The sequence below is a fragment of the Excalfactoria chinensis genome, chromosome 2 (assembly GCF_039878825.1).
Source record: "Excalfactoria chinensis isolate bCotChi1 chromosome 2, bCotChi1.hap2, whole genome shotgun sequence".
NCBI classification, from domain to species: domain Eukaryota; kingdom Metazoa; phylum Chordata; class Aves; order Galliformes; family Phasianidae; genus Excalfactoria; species Excalfactoria chinensis.
The window spans coordinates 38,013,157-38,040,831 of NC_092826.1; the positions used below are offsets into that span (position 1 = coordinate 38,013,157).

At 36.9% G+C, this 27,675-nt stretch overlaps 1 protein-coding gene across 4 annotated transcripts in view; it reads left to right on the forward strand.

Annotated features, from left to right (window-relative positions):
• The window catches only part of ST18 (ST18 C2H2C-type zinc finger transcription factor), a 174,957-nt gene extending 147,805 nt beyond the window's left edge, over positions 1 to 27,152 (forward strand). For 3 of the 4 annotated variants that reach the window (XM_072327956.1, XM_072327960.1, XM_072327959.1), the window contains 11 exons: positions 1,220 to 1,462; positions 6,949 to 7,064; positions 9,852 to 9,914; positions 10,712 to 10,780; positions 15,549 to 15,611; positions 15,707 to 15,787; positions 16,932 to 17,153; positions 19,842 to 19,930; positions 21,425 to 21,528; positions 23,618 to 23,761; positions 24,567 to 27,152. In XM_072327956.1, the coding sequence (XP_072184057.1) occupies positions 1,220 to 1,462; positions 6,949 to 7,064; positions 9,852 to 9,914; positions 10,712 to 10,780; positions 15,549 to 15,611; positions 15,707 to 15,787; positions 16,932 to 17,153; positions 19,842 to 19,930; positions 21,425 to 21,528; positions 23,618 to 23,761; positions 24,567 to 24,707 (1,335 nt within the window). In that variant the 3' untranslated portion in view covers positions 24,708 to 27,152. The remainder of the gene's footprint in view (positions 1 to 1,219; positions 1,463 to 6,948; positions 7,065 to 9,851; positions 9,915 to 10,711; positions 10,781 to 15,548; positions 15,612 to 15,706; positions 15,788 to 16,931; positions 17,154 to 19,841; positions 19,931 to 21,424; positions 21,529 to 23,617; positions 23,762 to 24,566) is intronic. The other variant, XM_072327957.1, reaches the window with a different exon arrangement.
• The last annotated feature ends 523 nt before the right edge of the window (positions 27,153 to 27,675 follow it).

The window sequence follows — 27,675 nt, forward strand, 5'->3', positions numbered from 1 at the left end:
CATATTAATTCTGGACAGCATTACTGCATTTGAAATAGAGCAAAGGAACAAAAAATCCCAGCTATACAAAGAACATATTAGGCAATTATCTGCAGACAGGAACTGCAGCAGTCAGAAAGAAGTTCACAGTGGTAAAATCACCATCAGGTCACTAGTTATCTGTCCATGAGAATAGAACAAGGAAGCAGTATCTCATCAGTAAGTGGCAGCAAGTTTTTCATCTTCTTAAAGGATGATGTGGACATGCAAAAGCCTGCTTAGGCCTATGTCCAGAAGCAAAAAGACTGTTTTCTCAGTGCAGGAAGTGCTCAGGTTTAGCCCTCACAACATGAGCATAAGGTGAAATATTTTGTTTCATCTATCAATAAGCTGTACTTTCAGGAGCTTTTTGTCATTTCAAGAGTTTTTACTGTGGAAGACAGAATAGTTTGCTTTTCTTCCTTGTTCTCATATAACTAAGTAGCACCATCCCTTTCATATGATCAGGAACTGCCCTGAGAGATTCTTCCAGCCTGGGTCTCTTTCCAAACTGCTGCTTGCTATACTTCCCAGAGTAGCAAAGGCTTTGTTAACTCATATTGGAGATCTCCATCAAGGAGATTCTTCCAAAGATTCTTCTGTGGTCTCTGTCTATTGCTCACTATGCAGACCTTGGTTTGTGGCAAAACTTTAGAAGGTGATTTCCAACTCATTTTATGATTAATATAATAATATGTGAAAAATTCTCCTACTGTGTTTCTTTTAGGCATATTTCTTACCCCTCCTTCTCTCCCTCATGGTGCAGACACAGTATTTGTGAGGTGCGGGGGGAAGGGAACATATGTGATGCTGGTGATGACCTAAACAATGCATTAATGCTTTTAACCATGAATTGGGGTCATAGTTTTTTGTAAGAGTGAAAAGATCAAGAAGATTTAAAGCTAAACTTTTTTTAAATAAAACTAGATTTAGAGCGTATAGGCTATGGTTTAGACACATCTTATTTAAATTCTACTTACAATGTTTAAGCTGAGATGCAAGGACACCATTACTGAAGCTACTCTTAAGTCTGCCTAAGAGTTGGACATTAACTGATATAAATCGAAAAGCTGGTTTTATTTTCAGATAAATTTAAATAAAAGCATGCATTTATACTTATCCTTTAAAAGCACCACATGTTTATGTTGCAGCCTCGCCATGTCTGTATTTAAGCATGTCTCTGTTTCCTGTTGTGTGTCAGGGGGCTGAAATAGAAGTGGATGAAAATGGCACTCTGGATTTGAGCATGAAAAAGAACCGAAGCCAAGACAAAGTTACGCCTCTCACTTCTTCCAGTACAGTACTTCCCACTCCTTCCTCTTCTCCTTTCAAAACAAGCAGCATCCTGGTAAATGCAGCCTTCTACCAGGCTCTTTGTGAGCAAGAAGGCTGGGACACACCAATCAACTACAGCAAGACCCATGGCAGGAAAGAAGAAAAAGTGGTATTTTTTTTCAGTTTCTGAGTGATTTTTTGTCCAGTGGATGAGTGGTCAGATAATGGTATTTCAGTAAATCTCTGCCAGTGAGCCTTAGATCTCACATGTGAGTCTATTGGTTCAGAATCCCATCTGAGAGCTGAAATTCAGAAACAAAAAATTGTTTGAAATTCCTGAAGGTTTTTGTTACAAAAGCACAAAAGTATATGTATGTGATTTCCACCAATAGTGATGACCTTTATTCCGTAAGAAAACATTAGGGAAAAATATAAGAGTACATACAAATCTCTTCTCTTTTCTAACTATCCTAGGAAAGGTAATAACTCAAAGTTGAAACATAGAAGAATAAGTGAGATGACCAACTAAAATTTCAGTAAATGCTTTTACTTAGTAACTTTGAACATTTCATAGCTATTCTTTTAGATTCTCCCTTCCAACTTGATAATGATCATGATTTTGGTTTTGTTTATTTGTTTTACAGATTATCGCATGTTAACAACATGGCAGCACAGTCTTCTATTGTTTTTCCCTTTTTCTATTTGACAAGCTTTGGCTTTCAGTCAATTTTCTTTTTCTTTTTCTGTCTGTCAGAGTATGGATTACTTGACTTTTTCTTAAGTAAGGAAGAAATCATAAGTCATTTTAAGCCTAATAAGCCAAAATCTTGCTAATTAACATAAACAAGCCTTAGTGATAACTTTCTGAAGTAGAATATTTTGATTTGAACTTTTTTATTTGGCTTCAAATACATTTCCTTTCTATTTGTTGTTTTTATACTGAATAAAACATTTGAACATTTTAATTATTACAGAATTATCTTTCCTTCATATATAAAAACTGATACTTTAAGAAGACATACCGAACAGTACATCTGCTTAGTGGTTAGGGGATTCACACTTACTTTCCAAAAAATACCAGGAAATAGAAGATAATTCAGTTGAACACACAAAAATCTGTCAGGATTGGGTAGAGATCTGCCAAAATAAGTTATAATTTGTACTATGGTGGATCATTTCTTGGGGGCAGGATTGTCTTGAAGAGCACACTGCTGACACCTCTGTGGTGCTGACTGTGCTCTCTTCCTAAGCCACAAGGCTCTAGGAACCTGTATTAGTGTTCTGGAGTGAATTTCACACAAGACAGTAGGCTGAGGGCCCCAACTTTGAGAAAACTGCATTGCTGCAGGAGATCAGTTGATGCTGCAGACTTGGCAGGGGCCTGTTCTGTTGCTCAACCTCCCTGCAGCTACTGAGGATTGGAGAAGGAGCTATAGCAGAAGGACCTCCAAGTTCCTCACTCTTGATGGACTTTCAGATTGCCAAGACATGTGGCTGCCTGCTTCACTCAGCACCAAAACAGGGAACTGGAGGCAACAGCACACTACACAAAATGACAAAGATCACTGTTCAGGCACTCTTGCCCCTGACACTCTGTGCTTTGACACTATATGGCTTGTTCCTAATTGAGGATCTGGACTCAGACTTCTGCTGTGAGCTTTTGCCATCACAGGGAACATCAATGTGTCCAGTGATCTCAGGGCCAGAGGCTCTGTTTTGCAAATCGAAGACTGGCACTTATCCTTATGCAAAGAAAATGACTGATTATATCTATTTCTAATTCATTGTTATCTGGTTCATATGCACAACAGTTGCTTAATTTTGGTGGTAATTTCCAGAAAATATTGTCTCTCTCTCTCTCAGTGAAATAGCCTGTCCAGATGCCCCCTAAAAAAAAAAATAAATCTGAATTTGGAAAAAGCTCAAAATCACTCCAAAAGGAAAGCTCTGAGAAATAACTAGAGCTGTCAGTTAGTTCAACTGTCAGTTCTCCAAAGATTTCAGGGCTTAAAAATGTTAAAAGTGCCAGATGCTATTATCTGTTATTCATGTTACCATTATGTTCTGGTCTTTGCTGAAATCAATATAAACTTCCATCTGTACATTAATGGAGTTTCATTGCTTGCTTGCTTTCTGTAGTGTGCATGCGTGAATACACACATGCTCTGTAGAAAATACTAGTGTTTGGATGGATTGGACTGGTTTTCCTTTTAGTCTGGTATTCTTCAGAATTCTAATAACATTTAATTATAAATCCCATCAAATAGGAAAGGAAAAATTATACATACATTTAGCTGTCACCATCATCATTTAAAAGACCGAGAAGAAGGAAGCACTGAAAGTGTTATCCAAGGGTTTATCTTGACATCTAAAGCAAAGACTATGGAGATAGATGTGGTCATAGAATCATAGAATCATATAATTATTCAGGTTGAAAAAGGCATTAAGATCATTGAGTATAACCATGACCCAACCATACTACCTTAACTAACCCTCCTCTAATTCATGTTCCTGAGCATCACATCCAAACAGTTTTTAAACACATCCAGGGATGGTGACTCCATGGGGAACTGGTTGAGTATTGGCTCTAAGGCCAATGAAGGGAAAAGTCTGTATATTCTTCTGGACCTTGGGATAATTATTCTTTCTTCAAAGAAGCGCAACTATGAAGTCCTTGTAGGGTTTTCTGCATGTCTGTGCATGCATAGCTCTTGGTTTAAAGATTTAAAAATCTTTGTCTAGAAAAGTTGATGCTAGAAATTCAGAATTAAATTCTGAAAGAAAAAAAAAAAAAAAGTGTGATATGGATATCATATACATTACAAATATACATATACTTATGTGAACTTTTATCTTCCCATATTATTATTTTAAAGGTATTCTGTAGATAATTTAATGAAATTGTGTATATCAGTCTCAATGCTGTTGCACTTTGTCAAGTCCCAGTATGTAGAATTAATAGTCAGTCCTCTCTGCACAGTAGGTATCAGTCAGTGACTTGACAAATATCTCACACACAGAGGTTTCTTGTCTAACAGTTGATAAAGAGATATCTTCCATTTGAGTGAAATAACACAAGCTTTAAGTGAAAACATTAAGAAACCCTGCAGTGTGAGAAGGCTGATATCTGCCTGATCTTCAGACATTTTTAAGATTCATCCCATATATGCACTAAATCTTTAGAAACATTGTTGTTCCCCAGTCCAGTAATACAGATGTAGCCTGTTGGACTTAGCTGATAAAAAAATGAACACAACTGAAAAGTCAACTTTCTTCAAGATCCACTACATTAAATGGAAACCAACCTACCTAGGGTTTCTGAAGTTATCTCGATATCTTAACCCTGCAGCTGTCAGGAGAATATCACCAATTTATTGTTCTTTTGGGAGCTTCTGATTTTAAGGAGAGTTTCAATAGTGATAATTGCTGTAGAAGCTTTAATTAACATGTATGAAAGAAATGTAGATCAGAACATGTGAAAAGACATAGCAATTAAATAAAACTCTCTTTCTGCATCTTGAAGAGGAAAACCATTCCCATATGCCACTAGAATCAGGATTTAACTTAATGTTGGAAAAGCAGTCTCTCAGGTTGCTTGTATGTGGAACAAAGCTGGAGTTCCTTTTTCTGTTTTCAGTTCTTAGCTTCTTGGTTTCCATGTTTGGATGTCTTTCAAATATTTAGTATTTCAATATGAAGATTTTAGTAATGCTGATCTTCCTTTTTTTCCTTTTTCTTTTCTTTTCTTTTCTTTTCTTTTCTTTTCTTTTCTTTTCTTTTCTTTTCTTTTCTTTTCTTTTCTTTTCTTTTCTTTTCTTTTCTTTTCTTTTCTTTTCTTTTCTTTTCTTTTCTTTTCTTTTCTTTTCTTTTCTTTTCTTTTCTTTTCTTTAACCCTCTATTATTACTTATGTGAAATTTTCCTTTATAAACAAAATTCCAAGAGCCTGAAATATATCAGTCTACTTTTATATCTTAAAACATGACTTGTCAATTACTATGAAAGAGTGTTTAGAAAAGAAGACATGCATTTTTGCTTTCTACATTTGTAGCAGATGAAATTATTCCTAAAAAAAACTAACCCCACAAATGTGGCTCCAAAAATCAGCAGTAATTGATGTATCAATAATATGACATGAATTTCTATGTGTACGTATAGTGCAAGTTGCAGTAGGCAGTAGGTAGCCAGTAACAGAAGGAAGTCATATTGAAGATTCAGTCTCCAAACGCAAAGATGAGCTGCCAGAATTGACGACCATATGGAAGCTTTATCAGAAGAAACACCCCCGCAGAGCTTACAAGTCCCAGTAGGCAGAATCTCCATTTTCAGTCCAGATTCTTCTCAGCCTTCCACTATGTGCTTAACAGTTCTGCAGACATCCCTGCCCCTCAGTCCTGGCACATTCATCAGCTGCACAAGCCCAGAGCACCAACCCTGAGAGTTTAGCAGAAGCTGAGAGGTCCTCCCCTTAACTGCAGGCAGCAGTTTCTGCTCCTTCATGTGGTAATCTGAGGGTGCTACCTGCCTGAGAATCAGAAAGAAGTTGCAAATCCAATGTGAGTTCCCAGCAAGGATTTATAGAGATTTAATAATTGACGCTAAGGGCTTTGGAGATTTCTTAAATGATGCGATATCCACAGAACATTACTCCAGAAAGGAAAAACTTAACCTTCACAAAAATAGTAATAATTGAAGGCATTAATCCTCAAAACAGTGTAAATGAAGATATTTGAAATGATCAAAGTTATGGGGGCTTTTTTTTCTTTTTATTTTTTTCCAGAAAATGAAAACGTTATATTCTCCAGGGCTCTGAATATCTGAAATGTTTTCCCAGAAGAGGGAATATTCATCGTGCATACTATCTATCAAGCAGCCTTATAGCAATGACGATTTTATACTACAAGTAGTAGAAATCAATAACTACCCTTACCAGCCTGCTGCTAAAATCTTGTTATTTTTCTCATTATTTTTACTTTATCAAGACTGCTGTCTTTGCATAAGACATCAGATCACCACTTTCTACCAACCTAGAAAATGTTGTATTTACATATTTATATATACAATTTTTTTTTTTACTTTATGGTTATAAAGTATATATATCCCCCCTGTGTCGCAAGGGGTAAAACTGCCGCTCTGCTACACTAGAGGGCTCGAATCCCGGGAGTTGGACTCGATGATCTCTAAGGTCCCTTCCAACTCGCACGATACTATGATACTATGATACTATGATAATCTTTTAATTCATAATATGGTACAATGGTTCTCACATCATCTGTGCATAAAACACCACAAAGCATTTGCACAGAAAAAGCAAGTATATACTTTCTGAAGTCTTGTTTGGCTCTACATTCAACAATCACCATAATTTTCTGTGTGTTTTTCTGTGGTCTTCATCACTGTTAAATAAATATAAACCTGATTTTCCCTATGTACATATTAAAACAGCATTTACCTTAAGAAATAATTTCACAATATACAATTCAACATTTTAAAAAGCCTACCTGGCAGTGCTTTCAATTACAATGCATTAAACCTTCTTAATCACTCCTCTTGTGGTACTTTCAAAAATATTTTAAAAGGTGCTCAAGTTATTTGTTGAATATGTAGAAGGCCTTGACAAGAGAAACCATTTGTCACACTCTCCTCTAATGTTTCAGAAAGATCCAGTGAGTTCTCCAGAAAACATGGAAGAAAAAAAGTATCCAGGAGAAGTCTCCATACCAAGTCCTAAACCCAAACTCCATTCAAGGGATCTCAAAAAGGAACTCATCACGTGAGTCACAAAAAAAGAGCATGTTTTCCAGTTCCCTGCTAAATAACAAGTAAATTGTTTTTCTGTGTGCTGATTTGGGGTGAATTTGAGGGAGCTGAGCAGGGAGATCTTCATGACTGATCACTGCTGGTAGTTCCTGCTGTAGGTCAGCATGGAGCTGAAACAAGGCAGAGATAGGTCTGAGAGTCTGAACAGATTCAAGACTTATATTGTCCTCTGTATCAGTCCTTATTTTTCATGTAGGTAGGTAATAAATGGGCAACAGCTACAAGCAGGCTGTGTTAATATTTATGTAATTGAATAAACGTCATTTGGAAAGTATTTGTTACAGTTCCACTTCCGAGCGTTTGTGTAGAAGTGCAGCAGATTTTGCAGACATTAAACAGACAAAGTTCAAAAGATAGTGAGGAGCTGCCCCAGGGTTTTCCAACCTGTAGGAAATCTGCTTAAGTTATTAAATGGCTTCCTTCAAAGCATTCTGTCCTTCTGTCCTACTCAAAATCCAGTGGACTCACAAATTCATACTCTGTGAGAATAGACTGATGTCCTCTTTTCCCAAGAAAAGAGATTCATTTGCTTAGTTTTTAACTCCAAAACTTTACTGTCAAAAACTGCAAGGAAACCAGAATAATTCTTTTAAATCTTTTTGCACAGAACAGCTTATTTTAGTTCAGAACAGTTTCACAATTGTCACAATTCAATTCACAATTGTGAATTGCTACAACCAGCTCATAATACTGGTCACCTTTTAAAATCCCAGTTAGGCTCTTCACAAAAACCTTCTGGACTCACATCAGCATTGCTATCAGTAGAGTGGTTTGTTGTTTTGTTTGTTCGTTTGTTTGTTTTGCCATCTGGGATTGAGTGATCATTTATTCCACTTTTCTTTTTGTCCACAGTACGAAGTAGGTCTCTCAGTACAAGTGGAAATAGTATTACTTAGTGATAACAGTCTATAATGTATCACTGCAGGCTCCTCCATAAATAAATGAGTTGCATCCCATCACCTTGTGTCCTGCTCCCTGGATTCAGTGGCACTGAATCAGTCAGATATGACTCTGTCTTTAGAAATAACGTTTCCCTGGGGCAAGCTTCTGTGAAGAGTGATTCTTTCACCTCATGCCGTGCAGCCTGCATGTTGCCTACTCACCACATTGTATCTGTACTTGTAGTTCATGACCTAAATTGAAAGAGGTTGTGTTTGTTTTGCCTCCTCTAAAACAACTGCAGACAAAAATACTGAGAGTTTATTTGCTGAAGACTCTAATGGCTTTTCTTTTGTACTATTTATTCCTTTGTAATACTGACCTGTTTTGAGATGGCCATGAAACAGTTTTCTAATCTCCAAAATAATTCTCCACAGTATTTACAAAAACAATGATAATCTGACAGTGGCATTACTGTATTTATTTCACACGATGAGTAGAAAGAGACACGACACCTAAAATGTAGCTGTTTTAAAATTAAATAAGAAATAGTTTTAATATACCATCAGAATCTAGGTGCAATTATGGAAATCAGACTGCTTTTCTGTGATCCCACTAAGCCTTGAATCTCGTACAGAACAATCCAATACAGGTGGCTCCATCATGAGGAAGTTTTAAAAATGACATAAGCACTTGCAGAGGAAAAAAAAAATAAAAATGACCCTATTATCTCATTTGCATTGAACTACTGTATGAATATCAGCTCATTACCTCCTATTTTTCTATGCTGATTCTCTTTACCAAAACTACATTGCTCAGGTTGAAGAGGGCTGTGGCATCTTGCTAAGGGTTTTTTTATGGATTTGAAAAGTTCCTAGCATTATACCAGTTCAGAGAAAATATCCAGGTGAGGATCTGAGATATACTTTACCCATGGCTAAATGTTTCTGTACAGATTCTGAGTGCTCTTCTTAACTGTGGGTCCAGTGAAACACAGCTGTTTTATAAGGTGACTGCAGGGCTACTGATAGAGGTTTTAAAATATTCTAGAAGAGTATACTTAACTCTCCTCACCCACCCACAGATTGCATTTCTTGCAATTTTTGTCTTCTTGCAGAGGAATATATCCCAATCTGATAAGTGATCTCTGTGTCATGACTAAAGTTGAGCTGAGGGGAAAAAAAAAAAAGAAAGAATAGCATTTTATCCAGGTCAAACATGCCTCCATCTCTTGGCATAAATGAAAAAAATCAATTGTGCTAAATGTACACAACTTTTATGCCATTTCTCATTTCAGACAAGAAAAATCCCAGGAAAACACATTTACTCTGAACTTTAGCTAATACATTTTCTGTTCTGCGAGCAACCATAGCATCTATTTCTCACTTATGTCAGCAAATAAAAGTCCCAAATGCATGTCTAAAGGAGGTGACTTATTTTAGTTAGAAACTAAAGGAACGATTTGAGATATCATTGTTCTCAGGCCTGATCAGATAGGAAACTTTACATCTAGGATTTATGAATTACAGTTAAAAAGTGGTAGCAATAGTAAAGTTTCTTTTCAAGAATCTGAGCTGTAATTGAAAAACCTATGCAAAGCAAGGTGGTTTCACACTTGCATAGATCAATAAAAATAAGGTTTTGATTCATTTGCATGTTGAAAATAGGATTTTTTTCCTACTGTGCTTCAATTACTAATTGAAAACTAGAACTGTTATGTATATTTTGTTAGTTCTTGTAGTGCCATGATAGTATTGTTATGATGACTATGATTGCCCCACATATCATTATGTACTTGATTGCAGGGTAAGCTATGTGATGTGTTATACATGTTCTAACCTCTCACTTCATCTTTGCATAGCTGTCCAACTCCAGGATGTGACGGCAGTGGTCATGTAACAGGAAACTATGCCTCACACCGCAGGTAAGATACAACAGGAAAACCAAAGCAGGAAATAGTGCTACTTTTACTTGTTGTCATTTAACTTTTTTTCTTATACTAACCATGGATAAGTATTCAAAATTAACCTGCAGAAAATAATCTATACAGAAAAGTGTCTGTTTTTTTCCTGTTTTATATTTTGTAGAACATCTGGACTCAATAGTCTGACGGACTTAGGCAGCATATGCTTATCACTCAAGCTGCGTGACTTAGCAGAGACCTGTAGATAAGTCATTTAGTAAAGGCTGCATTTCCCTAAGTGAACAAGCACTCTCTATACAGATGATATATTGGATGGGATTTTAAATAAGGTTTCTGTAGATACCTCTGTAAGTGGCTTTGAAATTCACAGAACTGCCAATACATTGCTGCCAATTATTTCCTTCCAAATAGCCTACTGTTTACCTGGGGGCTGAAACAATAATTTCTTCTGCTTCCTTCTGAGAACAAGATGGAAGCAGCCACGTGGACCAGATGCTCTACCCGACCTTTATGTAGAAAGGGCTCTGCATAGCACCACATTGCCATTTAATGCTTTACAGGGACTTAGAAAACTCTAGCCCTAACCGTAAGTTTCCAGTAATTCAGGACTAAGAGTCTAGAAAAGATTGTTCCTCCTTTGTCAACAGAAAACATTTGAGGGTCTGTTTTTTTTCCCCATTTTTAGCCACAGATTCTATAAAGAGTGTTGTTTTTAAGAAAAAAAAAAAAAAAAAACAAACAAAGAAAAAAAACCATACATTTTGTTTCAGTAAAACATTCTACATTGTATTTTTCAGTGTTTCTGGGTGCCCATTAGCTGACAAGACATTAAAATCCCTTATGGCTGCTAACTCTCAGGAGCTTAAGTAAGTATTAATAATAATAAAAATGTAATTCTTATTTACCTTTAATCAACATTTTCCCCACAGTAACTGAGTCATTCATTTGAATTACTCTGAGCAGTGAAGTATGAAATATTTCAGTGAAGTTCATTTATTGAAACAGAATTTATTTCTCTCAATTTGCCTTTCTTGTTTTTAGTGTCCCTTCATTTTCATGAATTAGCCAGGACATGGAGAAAAATACTGAAAACACTAAGAGAGACTTTTCTCACAGTATTTTTCATTCAGAAAATAAATAAATAATTAAATAAATAAAAAGGAGAAAAATATTTAGAACATACTACTGACTAGGAAAGATAGAATAAATAAATAAAACTAGACCAGAACTCGTGCATATCATTTTTTATCATTCAGTACCATATACTATGTGTTTAATGTCACTGAAGCAGACATCAAGTCACATGATTTTGTGCTGGCATAATTTTCACCATGAAATGTCACTTACAAAAGGACTGTGCGGGCTCTGCTATATAGACAGATGTATAGGGACATATGAATATTTCAAAAATCTGTAGTCAAGAGAGGCACTGGCAACCAGTCATCTAGTTATTGAATTGCCTTTGTCAATAAGGACGTGGGGAAGAGGAAAGGATAATTAGAGTTCTTTCATAGCTTTCTCTCTGCATCTTGTAAATTGGATCCTGTAATAGATGGCTTGGAAATCTCATGGATGCATGTAAAAAGAGAAGAATCCTGTGACCGTCCTTTCTGTCCTTTAGGTTCATTCCTAATCCAGATAGAAGAAAACAAAGTCCAACTATGGCACAGTTATGATGTTAAGATGATGTTTATGGCTGTACTGATTACACACATAGATTTGTCACAGTGCTTAGTCACAAGTTAGCTTACCTAGATCAAATGCTAGTGGTCTCATCCAAAAAAAAAAAAAAAGAACTAATGGTAGCTATGGATGTGAAACTGCTAGAGATGCATCTAAGTAGCAAAAAAGGTCCATTTCTATGGGCAATTGCTTGAAGCAGTTCTGATATTTATTAGGGAAACTGACACACTCACACAGTATTTCATTGAGACTCAAATGTGTAAAATTTAATTTTAGTATTTTTTAAAAGAGCAGCACAAGAAGCAGGGAACTGGCTTGTGAAAATGCTGACAAATTTGAAATCATTTGCTGAGTCATATATATTTGTCCCTGCTTTTTCTGGCTTTCTGCCATACATAGACACTCACACAAATATTTTGAATAGTTGCTCTTCATGCAGCCCCTCCCCCCCATATTCATGTGTGAATAAAGAAATTTGCATACCAATATGGTTATTTTTCCACTAAAGCTTCTAGAGTTTTGGTCATGCCATAAGGAAAGAGGAGCAACAGCATATGACTTAAATGACAAACTGCACATTGTACGCCATGTATAATAAGTGAGTTGTGAAAGACAAAGTCAGAGTTCATGAACATTTCACAGACAGAAATATGTTGCATAATGCACTTAGCATTTAATTTCAATTAGCTAGAAAAGAGCAAAAATCAAAATCTGTTCATAGACAATTTGCAAAAGGGAAAAGGGCGAAATAAAATCATTTTCCACAAATGTACCAACTTATTTTAGCTTTCTGCAAATGTTATTCAGGTGAAATTTTAAACAAAATTCAGCTTTTTGTAACAATTAAATGAAATCTTATGCTTCTGGTATAGTATAGTGATATCAAGAGTTAGTTTTACTTCACAGCAATGAGAGCAAAGGGCATAAATGATCATAGAATCAGGCCACCAAAGTACCCTCGTGTAGATAGGCGTGAAGATGAAAAAGCTGTGTATTTTTTCCAAATGTTATTCGTGTTTAATTTGCCAGAACCAAGATACGATTTTGGCTTTAACTGCGAATCTCTAAGCCAACAAAGATACGAGGCTTCCATGTGATCTACAGTTTGGAAATAAGGAATATCTGTTCAAAAAGTAAATCTTTGAGTCAAATTCAAGAATTATAATGTCTGAGAAATTCTCATTATACTGCGCAATCTAAGATTTAAAATTATAATTAAAATAAATTTAATAATTAAAATATACTAATGTTGATAATGGCACATGGATTTTTAAGCTATCATGACGAGTTGTGATTTAATTCACTTTTTCACTTACTCTCACAAAATAGCTGCTTATCAAACCTTAAACAAGTTTAAAAGTATACCATATAAAAATATCTAATTAGAGTTCAGAATCTTTAGGAAGTAGGTAGATTCCATATAGCAAGTTGATAAGTTATCCACATTCCATCAACAGCATGACATGTTCTAATCAGTACATTTTTTAGTTGACCTGTGTGGGTTTGCCTTAGGTAAAGTTCCTATCCAACCATTTCTTAGAGCTTTACCATCAGTAGAAGTATCAGAAGTGTTCCTAGATCCTCAGCTGAGTGTATTAATTTTATGTGAAGTTGTGGTTTGTCTACCTAAAGATAGAACAACCTTGAAAAGGGACACGAAATGGCAGGTACTCAATCCATGGTTACAAAAATTACTCTGAGAAATCACTGTGAGATTTGTTCTTAGAAAACAAACTTGATGAATTGTAAAAGAATCTGTAACCTACACACATTCAAGAGCTGAAATCATTTAATTTGAGGTCCTGAGGCCTCTGGCCCTCTGACATAACTCTGATTTTCTTGACTCTGCACAGTCAGAGGGTAACTCCCTTACACAGAGGGTAACTCCCTTAGCTGGGGTATCAGTTCAAACTCACCAGCCCATCAGCCAGTTTAAAGATGATGAAGATCCAAAGTACTACTGTCTGAAAGGCAATACATTGTTGGTGTATCTTGTTGTGTGAAATTTCACAATATTACTAATATCTCACCTTCATATCTTTAACACCCTCAAGAATGCTTTGAATTCCAATCTGGTTGTAAAGTCTAACTGCTACCTCAGAAAGCAAATGAGGATGGGGAGGTTCAATATTATCTCACTGTACTTTTATGTCCATAACTCTCAAACTCATAATGTAAATGTTTTCCACAAAGAGCTCTTGCTAGTTTAAAATCTATGTGCAGTCTACACAGACAACTCTTCCATCTGTGATCATCTGATAAAACAAGTAGACAAAATTAATACCCATGGTATTTGGCAGACATTCTGGCTTTACTGGTGGGCATCCATGCTCTCCAGACATCTGCCCTAACTGCTTGCTTCCTTGTGCCCAGTAGTTGTCCACTGCTCAGAGAGGTCAGCTGTGCAGTCAAGCATATCTGGCACTCTGTAACCTACACCTTTACCTTTGCTGTCATTGTGAAGCATATTATTCTGCCCACATATTGTTTGTTCAGAAATTACCATCATGAAATGTTTTGAAATGTTTTTTTAAAACAAACATACAAAAATAAACAGTTTTCACTTTCTTCAGTTGAAATTATTTGCTGAATTCTACTTAAATCACTGAGTAAATCTGGTCATGCCCAAAAGAAAAACATTTTCAAATATTCAAAGATGCAACTGTATACTTAGATGTGATACTACAGTTATACACGTAGAAGTTTTCTGTGGCAGTGTACCAAGAACATGATCAAATCACCCATCTTCTCATCTCAGGCAAGATTCAGTAACAACCAGGATCCATAAGAGATCCCTTAACTGCTCAGTCAAGATTGTTTGGCAAAACTCTTGTAATTCTGAAACTCTGTAAAAATCATAGCATTTAAAAGGCCTTTAGGGATGTTTAACATAACAACTTGGTGTGGTAGAACACAGAAATGTGGAAATGGCTGGCACTACTTCTAAAAGTAAATATTTTGCTTATGCTCCTTTCTGTGTTGAGGCATGTTTCTCTAATAAAAACACACATATACAAATTCAATGAAATAATGACAACAAATGACCAAAAAGAAAACATAAAATAAAATAAAATAAAATTAGCCTGAATGACTGCTTCACCAGTGGAAGGTAATGTCAGTAAGGTCCTTCTCCCAAGCCCACGGCAGTCAGTGGAAAGCCCTACCAACTCTAGTAGGCTTTGGGAGCACACTTTTCATGTGCTATTAGTCCCAGACCACCAGCAGTGATACATTAACAGGCAAATGTGTTTCTTTTCATTGTATGCGTGATTTAGTACTAAATATTCATCCTTGAAAGGCTTCTATTTTTTGCACATACACACACACAAAATCCCTTAACTACGAGACATAAACAAAATCCAACTGCCAAGCTAAATACCCAGTTGAATCTAGTGTTAAATAGATAGATATCCTGTTGTATAAATACAGTGCTAGGAATGTACAAACTACTAACTTCAAATTCTGGCTATCACACTAACTCTACTGATGTCCAAAAGTAAAACTGCTTCTCTGCTTCCATTTTCCCTTTTGTAAATACTGGCAAAGTGCTTATTTATATCTGAACCTGTGAATATCAGAAGGATAACAAACAAATACATAACAGTAAATTTACAAATAGATCTATATCAATCCGCTTTTTGTTTGTTTGTTTCTTTGTTTGGCTCTGAACAAGGAAAAATGTTTGCAGCAAACAGCATTATGAATTGTTTAAATCCACATACCATATGCAGTACATTTAATGCTCCTTACTAAAATTCAATTATAAAAAAAAAAAAAGAAAAAAAGTATTTTGCACATTTTTTAAAAATCTCAACAAGAACTAGCTTTAATTATTAAATGAAAGCTATGTGGTGGAAGCATTCTTTCACCCTAGACAAAAAAACAAGCACCAAATACATGTTACTTACTGCTATCTTCGAAGTCGTGTAAGCTCCCTATATTATTCTATAGGTGCCCGACACCTGGTTGTGACGGCTCTGGCCATGTGACCGGGAACTATGCATCACACAGAAGGTAGGGACTGTCCCGTGATTGGATAGTGCAGCACTTGGGGTTACTGACAAGCAGCATCCTAATGAGGTGGATTTTTTTCTGTGTGTTTCTTGCAGCTTATCTGGTTGTCCCCGTGCCAGGAAAGGTGGTATCAAAGTGACTCCTACCAAGGATGAAAAAGAAGACCCTGAACTTAAGTGAGTACAGATGTGTAAGTCATGAAGGGAGAAAAAGATAGGAAGAGCTAAGGGGTTGAAACATTATAGGAATTACCCCAGCCACCTGACGATAAGCCCAATAGCTAAAGTCAAATCAGCTGCTTCAGCTCTTAGTGAAGCTGATGGAGTCCATCACATTGGAGCTTGAACAGCAAGGAAGGCTTGTTGTATTTTCTTGCATCATAGAGTCATAGAATTACCCAAGTTGGAAAAGACCTTGAAGATCATCAAGTCCAACCGCAGCCTAACCATAGTACCCTTTTCTTTTCTGGTAAAATACTATCTAAATAAGTGGTTTTGTTTCTTAGGCTGTACAACTTCACTTTACATTGCCTAATGTTAAAATTAGGTGGACCTCCATAACTCAGCTTGACATGAATTAGATGCTCAGTTATAGTGTATCTTATATTGTATACACTATCTTATAGTGTATCTACTCTGCCCTGGTGAGGCCTCATCTGGAATACTGTGTCCAGTTCTGGGCTCCCCAGTACAAAAAAGACAGGGATCTCTTGGAAAGAGTCCAGCGGAGGACCACAAAGATGGTGAAGGGCCTGGACCATCTCCCCTATGAGGAGAGACTTAGGGAACTGGGTCTGTTTAGCCTTGAGAAAAGAAGGCTGAGAGAGGACTTGATCCAGGTTTATAAATACCTGAGGTGTGGGAGATATAGTGGCGAGGCTGGTCTCTTTTCAGTAGAGCGTGGGGACAGGACTAGGGGCAATGGGCTGAAACTCCAGCATAGGAAGTTCCGCACGAATGTGCGCAAGAACTTCTTTACGGTGAGGGTGACGGAGCACTGGAACAGGCTGCCCAGGGAGGTGGTGGAGTCTCCTTCTCTGGAGATATTCAAGACCCGCCTGGACGCCTACCTGTGCGACGTGGTGTAGGGAGCCTGCTTTGGCAGGGGGGTTGGACTCGATGATCTCTAGAGGTCCCTTCCAACCCCTATAATTCTGTGATTCTGTGATTCTGTGTGATTCTGTGATCTTTGGGGACTGAGTGTTAACATACTGATGCAAAGTGACATAGGTGGCTGAACATATTTTCTCAGACTTCCTTTAGACTGCTTTTACCAGATGTCTCTAGTAAAAACCAGGGCTCTTTTGCTTTGTTTCTGTAGATGTCCAGTGATAGGCTGTGATGGCCAAGGTCACATATCAGGTAAATACACTTCTCATCGCACTGCTTCTGGTTGTCCTTTGGCTGCCAAGAGACAGAAGGAGAGTCCCGTCAATGGGTCTTCACTATCCTGGAAACTGAACAAACAAGAGCTGCCACACTGTCCTTTGCCAGGCTGCAACGGGCTGGGTCATGTTAATAATGTTTTTGTCACCCACAGAAGGTATAACTTTGTGTTTTCTTTTTCCTTTTCCTTAACATTCCCCTGTTGAATTGGCAAAAAATGAGTTTACAGTCTGAATAAATTGCACAGAGGTCACTTAAATAACAAGATAGTTTACATTGAAACTGAAGTGAAATGGATCAGAACAAGCTTGAGACAGCTAACATCAACTTTTAACTCTTATTTTATGTTCTTCTTTCAATGTGACTTCCCAAGGTCTTTTTATTCAGATTAACAGTTTCTATATGATTTAAAATTTAATAAGAGTTCTGTCCTAGGCAAACATGGAGTTGAATCTATGTATCTTTTATAGAAAATTCAAATATCATTGAAATGTCAACAAAAGGGATTAAGCAAGAGCAATGTCTGCATTTATTTCATCTTTTTACCAGTGGCAAACTTGTTTTCATAAACTTTGTATTTAAATAGCTGGAACTACACAAAAAATTGAACACATAGAACTCACATGGATCACACAAGTTTGCTGTTACAATTTTACAGACAAAACCATCTTTACAAAGTAGGAATCACACATACAGCCAGTGTTCAATAAATATCAGCTTTTATATATTAAGGTGAGAGCATTAATGTCATTTGAACATGTCCAATCAATATTACTTGAAGAATCTATCCATAGAATCAGTAATATTACTTTGTAAAGTTTGATCTTCTATGCATAAAGGGAATTAAATTTCTATTTTACACCTCCTTTGCTTTCTTTTTAACATTCCTTATCAAGTTCTCTAACACAAGAATGTCCAACATGACCTGAACCAATTCAGTCAGAGAAGTTCAGTATGATTCACCAGAACTGTGTGTTAAAATTGCAAGCTCCATTGCTCTTACTTTTCCCTTTCCTGTCAACCCTTGGGTTCATCCTGGTGAGCCACTCCATTTTCTCATATTTGTCTCAGCCTTAAGCCTGGAAGTCCCACTGTGTCTCTGCCCCAGCCCACTCCCATCTCAGTGCAAGACTTTGTCCTTATTTGGTTGTAATATAATTACACAGAACTCAGCTGAGCTGCTAGGAGGTGCAGTTTGAGTGACCTATTACCAGTTCTGTCTTCTTCCAAGTTTTGTGGTTGTGGTGGATTCATTATCTCAAGAATCAAACTGTTTGCTCTGCACCCATTTCTCATTATGTAGTATTTGATACTGGATGACTGCCAGTCCTCAAATACATCCACCCAGGATGGACAAGTATATTGTACATACTCTGGTGAAATTTTAGGCAGCCTACACATGAGCCTTAACTTTCTATGCCAATGCCTCATCTATATGGCAGATGTAGTGGAATCAGACCATGATGGGAATGCTGAGGGATAAATTCATTAAACAGCTGTGAATCGCACATATGCAAGTTTACCTGTAGCAGAGAAGAAACCTCCAAAGCAGTGGATTTGTCCACTGCTATCCTAAAGCATGGTAAAGTGTTTACATTACGATACTATTGAAAGTTGGGGCTAATTAACTCACACTAAGCAATACAATAGCTTCAAACCAATAACATAAAAAAATTGTTTAGCTGGCTGCAACTCATATTCTTAGATGACTTCTGTCCTACTTGAGTCTGGATCACTCTCAAAATCATATAACTAGTATAGGTTTATGATTTTATATCCTTTCTCAACACACTTGAAACCCAATAAACCATCCAATCACTTGGAGCCATTCTTCCAGTTACTCAGCAGCTCTAGGCTGAGAACCAGACTGATATTCTAGGACTAGAAAACTAGAACCTTTAGCTAAGCTAGCAGGAAGCATACTTAAACCTTCCAAACTTTTTATTTATTTATGTATTGACTTACTTATTTACTTTGTAGAAACACTGTGTCAAATAGGATTCTTTTTCCACCAAATAATAGTAATAATAAAACAAAAATGAATAAAAGAAAAATACTACTAGAAGAAGTTTTTCCTTCATTCCTTACTTGGCTACATCTAAATACAAAGCCTTTTGCCAGTTCTTCAGCATGTGGTATTTCTTCTTTGTTATTCTTAAGACAGTGCAATTCATCTTAGCCCTTTAGTAGGCAATAAAAATTGCCTCAGATAATTACCAGCTGATGAAATTGTAAGCACTGAAATAGCAAAATATAATTTAATGTGAACAGTGGTTAAAAAGCAAACCAATTATATAATAGAACCATTCAAAAAAGCTATTACAGTCTATAGGGTATACCCAGAGTTATTATTGTATTGATCATTGTTATATATCAACAAAATAATACAGTAGTTGTGTGCTGTGGAAATCAACCCATTAACAATTTATTTTTTTAAGAATGGTAAACGTGCCATTTTAAAGAACCATCTGCCACTCTCCACCGAAGCATAATCACTCAATAAAAACAATAGAGTTTTTATTTGTTTATAAGTGCTGGAACTTCAAGAATTCTGTAAATGCATCTTCACATAACTTTACAATAGCTCCCAATTCTCTTTTGATTGTTCTGAAATATGCTTAAATGTTGTTTACTTATTGGTTGAGATTTTTATTCCAATTTTCAGGCTGGAATATGCAGTTAAATAGCTCTTTATGAGTTATGTCATTCCCTGAAGCTATGCTATAATGGAGATACTGATGTGACCTTAGATACAGAGGTCTGTCCAAGTGCATGATAATATTGCCTGAAAGGATAGTTGCCATTTTCAAGTGGTTGCTAATGATTTTTTTCTTATCTGTTTCAGCTTATCTGGTTGTCCTCTGAATGCACAAGCCATAAAAAAGGGCAAAATTTCGGAAGAGTTAATGACTATCAAGCTTAAAGCAAGTGGTGGTAAGGAGATCTGTAAAAGACAATGACATTTATTCAGACAGAAGGGCCTGGACTCCCATGTTTACTTAGGCTCCTTGATGCCATTCTGGCATTAATTGTCACCCTTTTCAGTTATCTCTAGCAATAACTAAACTTGAATAACAAAAATCTTTGCATGAAAGATTATAAAATTAAACTCATTTACAGCACGGTAATTCTACATTTGGGAGTTTGATCTCTTTATCTCTGAACATTATTATTTTTTAATTTGGAGATATTTTTACTATTGTAATTAGTAATAAATTATTAGTTACAGATCAGAAGAGCTAGCTGACATTGGCTAGTCATTAGACTAATGTAGAAGAGAGATAAATTGCTTGCGGAAATTGACTCCTTAACTTTAAAACTACATGTTTCTGTGCAGTGCTAACCCATATAATAAAAGTAAAGGAACAACTACCAAATAGATATAAGGGGAAATCTGTAGGAGTTTGCTTTCTTATACAACATGCTTTAGAAAGCTGGGCATTGAGCCAGGATGAAAGGAACTTGCCTTTATGCTTCCAATAGCTGAGCAAAACAGTTGCGTTGCATTGGGCAAATGATTTTGCTTCCATGTGCATCTCTGTCCACATTATCTGTGGGGGAGGAATTGCTACTGACAGATTTCCCAAGTTGATTCCCCAGCAGACTTGTTTCAGGGCTGTAGATTTTAAAGCAGAAGCATTCCTGGTACTTTTTCAAGGCAGAATTGGTTTCAGAATGATAGTGAGCAGAAAGACAGGCATGTATCGCCAGCGGCTGTAGCTGCTCAATATTTTTCAGAACAAGACTTCTACTGAAGATCCAAAGATAATTTGCTTCCCTGCCTAACTTGTGGGGATGTAAATGTCCTCCCTTCTTCTTTTTTTCTATAATGTTTTTTTAGCTTTTTGTGTAATTCACATTTCACTCATACCTAAGGCTGTGATCCAGGAAATTATTCCACATGTAATTTTGCCCCCACATATTTTCCTGAAAGATCAGAAGCAGGTACAGATGAGATTATTAAATTCAATGATTATACGATTGGAGATGTTACCCTAGAGATTTCCCTGCAAATGAAGGCCTGATCTTACACTGCTTTTAAAACTAAGATAAATAAATAAATAAAACAATTGTAAATGCTCTCTTGTATTTTCTGATATATTTTCCTCTTCCTTAGTATTTCTAGAAGATTTTCCTTTCTCTGACTAGTTTGTGGTTGCGCATTAAGGTGGAAAAAAGATCTGTCAAATACAAAAACTCAGAGAGCAATAATTTACCCTTAGATGTTTCAGCTTGTATAAATGTTTTACAGCTAGAAAACAATTTTGACATTAAAAGCAAAGTAAGAATCAAATTAAAGGTCAATCATTTGATCAAAAGCCTGTTATCTCCCTCTTGTTCAGTAACAGGTAGCACTGTTTGTTACTCATACACCCATTTAGATGTGAACACTTTAAATCTGATATTGGTGTTTTCAACTATTTGCAGGTCTTGAGAGTGATGAAGAAATCAGACATTTGGATGAAGAAATAAAAGAACTGAATGAATCTAATCTTAAAATTGAAGCTGACATGATGAAACTTCAAACCCAGGTATGACATCAAAGCTAAAAAAGCATGCTCTTCACTCTGTAGCATTTAATATTATGAAAATCCTACGTGCCTTTTTGTCAAGTTTTTTTGTTGTTGTTTTCTGTAAATAAGTAGCAGGTTCCTGGGAATTATTATGAAGATCTCCTGAGTGATAGGTTGATGGCAGTTTAGAGCTAATCTTGGCAACCAGAGAAACCATATTTACCAAATAAAACATTTGTTTTCCTTTGTTGACCAAACTTCTGTTAAACACACCACAGAGAATCCCATGACTGTGATATCAACCTGGGCTAGGGAAGGCAACAGGACCCCACTCTGACTCTTAGTAAATGTTTGTTTTGTTGTTTTGTACTTAAGGAAATCTCCCTAGCTCAGTTCACTCACCGACTGTTACTCAAATAGTTCAAATTTTTCCACCAGGCAACAACTGGTAAATGATGGATGCCTCTTGTTAATTGGTAGTTGGAGGGGGAGCTGTGGAAAAGTCATTTACTGTTGTTCTTTCATAAACTGAAAAGATGGCATTAGCCTCCAGGTTCTGACTGTGGTTCTATGGAGAATGTTACTACACAGAGATACCTCCGTATGTACCCGAGTGTTCACCTGGGTAAATGAGGCTGAAGTAATAGTTCAATGTTTTATGAACAATAGGATTTTTAGAGAATAATTCCTAAATAAGGACAGATCTGGTAACAGAAAGCAAGTCTAAACTGATCCAGAGCAGAGTGCAACCATAACCCTCTCTATTTGCAGAGCTTTCTCAGTGCTGACTCATGCTGTTTTCATAGTACCCAGAGAGTGTATAGTCTAAACACGGGTGAAGTTTATGCCACCTGCACTGAGTCTAAATGCATACTGGCTTCATACTGAAATGGTTGCAGGAGTGCCCATCCCAAACTGAATAGCACTGAGGCTTTTTGTAGTGTCTCTGGATGCTGTTTTCAATTCTCTCTGTTTGCACAGAGATGGCCTAATTTATGCTTCTAGCATTCTCCTCTGAATTACGGAAGATTGAAGACAGTCTGAACGGCAAAGCCTGAACTACGTCTGATGCAATGTGCCTGCTACATGGCTTTGCTCTATCCCCTTCTAATCTCCCCAGGTCAGGAGTATGGCTGTATGGAGCACACTCCAGAATGACGCTGCATGCAGGTTCCTCCCCCTGAGGGTAGTCTGGGTGTGTGAGGAAGGAAACTAAACTGACCACAACAAGAAGAGATCTAAGCAGTGCAGAGAGACATCATCTTAACGAGGAGAGGGTGGGCCTAACACTTGCAGATGTGCTGTTGCACTGTGCCTTCCAGGGCCATGGGCAGCCATTGATGTGGCTGCATTGGTTGAAGCACCAGGCCCTGCCATTGTGGCCTTTGGTTTTTCAGCACACCTTTTGACATATAAATTTTCATGACTCAGTATGTGCTTTCTGCTCTCATAGAGAAATTATACCATTTCACTACCTCAGGTACATTTTTATGCTGTTTTTAAACACCTGGTGTTTCCATTTTATTCCTCAGGGATCAGAAATCACACACAGCCTCTCAATTTCCTTCCCACTTGATTTTTCTCCTATTGATTCCATCACATTCCATTCCACCCATTTGATTGATTTCTTTTCTTGCTAAACCAGGCAGCTCACAGCTCTACCCTCCATTTAGCAGTGAGGCAAGGAGGTAACACAACAACTAAAATCTGTGTCATGGCCACTGTGGGCAACCATCAGGGATGCTGTAAGTGCAAGACAGCAATGCAAACAGCAGCCTCCTTTCTTCTTCCTTCCACCATCCCTGAGGCCACACTCTCCATCCCATTGTGTCCCCTTTCCCCTTTGACCTCATTTCCATGCTCAAAGTGCTCTCCAGTGCCCCACTGACAGAAGGTTTCTCTGTGAACCCACAGCAGAGTCCATTGGTTCAGAGTGAGCACAACCACTTCCTTACTGAGATTTTTCTATAGAGAGGTTATATCCATCTTTTTAAAAGTGCCTGAGTGCAGAGCCACAGTAACCCCTCTCGTGAGAATGTGACTGCCAGTTTGGGCTCAGCATTGCCACAGTTCTGTTTGTGTAACTGTAGATGTCTCTGTTTTGTAGATCACATCTATGGAGACCAACCTGAAAACAATAGAAGAAGAGAACAAACTCATAGAGCAGAACAATGAGAGCCTGTTGAAGGAGCTGGCTGGCTTAAGCCAAGCCCTCATCTCCAGCCTTGCTGACATTCAGCTTCCACAGATGGTAAGACCACAGCCAGTGGCTTCGCACCTTCTTTGAGATTGTACTGCCAGCACCTGAAGCAGATGAGCATGCTCAGGGACTGACTGGAGTACTGTAGCTGCATTAGCAGAGCTCTGCTTAGCCTAATTTACTCCGCGGGTAGGCTGGATCTTGGACTCTGCTTGATAACAGACTCAGCTGCTTCCAGGACTGAGCCAATACTGGCATTTCTGCCCTGCACAAGCTTTTCCTCCATCCCTCCCTAGCTCTGTGTCCCCCTGCACAAGGTGTGAAAATTTCACATGGAGAATCTGTCTTTACTGTTAGATGAGAATTTTGACCTGTTTCAATGAGCTCAGTGTTGTGATCCTTTTAAAGCCAACAAACCTCCGCCTCTGAAAAACTCCATGTCCTATATGACATCCAAACATAGGCCACGTCCACCAAGGTAGTTAGGTTGCTAGGCCTGCAGAAATACAGTCTCCTTTCCCAGTCTCAAGAAGGGGACTGGGAAATTAGGTAAGGACAATTACAGGGATGTCAACCATAATCCCGGAGCTTCAATAGATAAGATCTCAATAGAAAAACAATTTATAATGAAGGTAATATCTCAGAACCTTTTCTTGCCTGAACTGTGCTTGGAAACCCCAACACATGAAAATCCCTTAATTTCTGCAATCCCTCTATTATCTTGGATGACTGCTGTATTTATGACTTCTCCCCAGTTGCTGTGTCAGTGCTTTTCTGTGCTTTGGAGTTGGGTGTTTGTGTTCCTTTGGCCTTAATTTTATCTGCTACAATTATACTCTGTTTTGTCTTCATTTAGGGGCCAATCAGTGAGCAGAATTTTGAAGCATATGTAAATACACTCACAGACATGTACAGCAATCTGGAACGGGACTATTCCCCCGAATGCAAAGCTCTGCTGGAAAGTATCAAACAGGCAGTGAAGGGCATCCATGTGTAGGATGTGAAAGCTGCTGGGCAACAGAAATTACTTAACAGCAGTAAACTCCAGATGGATCTGTTAGGAGTTCATGTACTGCTAAGGGGTGTAGGTTGCCATGCTGCATTTACAATTGCAACATTGCACTAATTTTTTCCCAGCTGACATAAAAAAAAAATAAAACCACAACAGACTATTTGTATTAACAGCAATGCACTCTGTTAGTATATTATATTTATTTCAGTACAATTCCGTTTTTTTTTCTTTTTTCTTCTTTTGCACTCAGTTTTTGTAAAGTGAATGTAAAAAGTGTGTGTGACTATTTTTTATATTTTTTATTTATTTCTAATCAAAGAGTTGTTTTTTTTATCTTTTAACAGCATTTTTGCGGCCTGCCATATTTTTACAAATGTGTTTATTAATTTATTTTCCAATGGGATTTTAAATAGACTGAAAGTTATACTGTAAATTAAATAACTTGCTGGGTTTGTACAGGAAGAAAAAAAAAAAGCTATGAGAGTAACAAATGACGGAACTGTGGTTCTAGTTTTATTTTCCTCACATCCTGCTTTTTTATAATGGCTTTTTATCAAAAATGGGTTTGCAGTAACATGAGATGTGAAGATGCATGGACTGAGAAGATAAATGGTGCCCACTAGTGGGGAACTCGGGCTCTTAAAAGCACAGTATGCTGGAAAACAGTGTGTTAAAGAATACGTTAGCAATAATGAAATATAGCAATCAGCAAAGCACTTGACTTGGCTGTGTGATTTAGCCTATGCGGATGATTATTTAAAATGTTTCAAGAGAACTTCAGATTTATTTTACCACTGCATTTTTTTTCAGAGTTAGCTTACAGAGGGAAATGACAATTATTATCTCTAAACAAGAATGATAATTTGATAGGACTGGTACTCTTTTAGTACGATACATTGAGATTTTTAAACAAGTGACCAGTATTGCTATGGATTTGGAACTGAAAAATGCAAATACATCCCAAGTCGAACATTTTGTACATAATAAATCAAACACATCCCCCCTGAAATGGCATTCAGTACTGGTTTGAACTTAACAGCGGTAAAGAAGGCAGCAGTCTGGAGAGGAATATTACTCCAGCGCAGTGGTGTTGCCCTTCTCATTGAACAAACAGTAGCAACACAGTGATTGGTTTCTCCCATCCTTATTCACTAAGACTAGTCTGATACTGGGTCGGTTGCCAGTCCTTCAGTAGGGTACCAGGCGCTACAGGACGTGCAGGCACAGGAGATGGGGACACACACCTGTTCAGAGCAGCTCATGTGTGCCCCCCTCGCTGGTTAGCCTGTGCTTGGAGTTTCTGAATCCGTCAGAAATTAGCGGTTGCTATAACCGAGGCAATGTCTATTTCAGGGATTGTAAGTAATTAAGCATTGTTTCAGAAGTTTTTTTTATATTTATTTTTTTTAAGGAAAAGGTATAAACAACCAGCTAAACTGCCTTTTTTGTATGCACACACACCTCATGTGCATATGTGCCTCAGTGTAAATGTATACATGGATCTAGCGTGCGTTTAATTTTTCCGTGCTATAATGAAAGTGTTTATTTTTATTAGCCTCATTTATATTTAGATTGAATATGATGGCATTCACAGGCTTGACATATACAATTATATTATTACTGTTCCTGCACAAAAGAACTATTCAAAAGTGAGTAAACTCTCATGCACTGTGGTCACTGTTCTGCATTAGGTGGAGCTTGCTTTTTTGTTTGAGAGTTGATTCAGCTCTCCAATCCTAGTTTAGACAGGGGGAAATGTATGTTCTTAGGAGCTGTGTTTCTTTTTAAAATCAGTTTTTCAAAAGCTACCATACGTGCTGTCTAATATAAATAGGAAGACACCAAACAAAAATTTGCTATTAAAGTTATTGTACTCGCTGGAAAAAAATAAATCAAAAAGCGAACATTTGTTATACTTGTTAAATGCATACAAAATGAGTTCACTCATTACAAAGACTAAACTTTAATTTACTAAATATTTTAACAAATTTGTTATATATTTTATTTAAGTAAAACAAAAACCAACAAAAAACAACCTCTTACCTACTTATTTATTATTATGATTTACTCTGGCTTCAGGTTAATTTATCTGTGTTTGGTTGTTTGCTCAGGATGTTCTGTGAAGTATGTTTGTATTTATTTGCCTCCCTTGTACTTGATGTGTTTTGTAATGTGCACTGATTTTTTTCTTTTTTTTTTTTTTTCAGTTTTTTTTTCTTTTTTTTTTTTTTTTTGTGCTTAAATGCATTTATGAGCTACACTGTAAATTAGATCTTTTGTAAAGAGCAATGATGTATGCATTTTTTAATTTGAAGTAGTTTGTATACTGTTTCTTCATACAATTAATATTTCTTACATCAAAGCAACAAAATTGTGTTCTGTGCTGTACATTTGGTGTATGGTAGGAAATAAAATTGATAATGAAACGTTGCAGCAAGTTTGTTGGTTATTTTAGCCTCTAGATGCAGACTTGTATTACACATTCTTAGCTGCACCTGGCACTATACAATGTGTCAGATGTTTTACTTGCTTTGTGTACAAAACGTGTCATCCCTGTAAGTAAATTTCTGGTATCAACAATTTAATTAGTGTTTTACATCATCAATTTGAAATAAGGAGGAGAAAAGTGGAACTGCTCGAGAGATCCTTTTCATTTTTGAAGGGAAAAAAGAAAAGAAAAACGAAGAAAATAATTACTGCATTATTTATTGCATTCTTTTCTTGGCAGTTGTAGACATCATTTACACTGATAAAGTACGGGATTTGTGCTGACCTTTAACAGCTGCTAAATTATGTTTAAACATAAAAGCCACTGTAAAGTTTCCAGCAGTTTGGAACCACCCACTGTTCTAGTGCAATTTTCCCTGAGATTTGCAGTGTTTATACATTGCAGAAATAAAAACCCACTGCTTTTTTTTTTTTAATTTTTTATTTTTTTTTATTTTTATTTTAT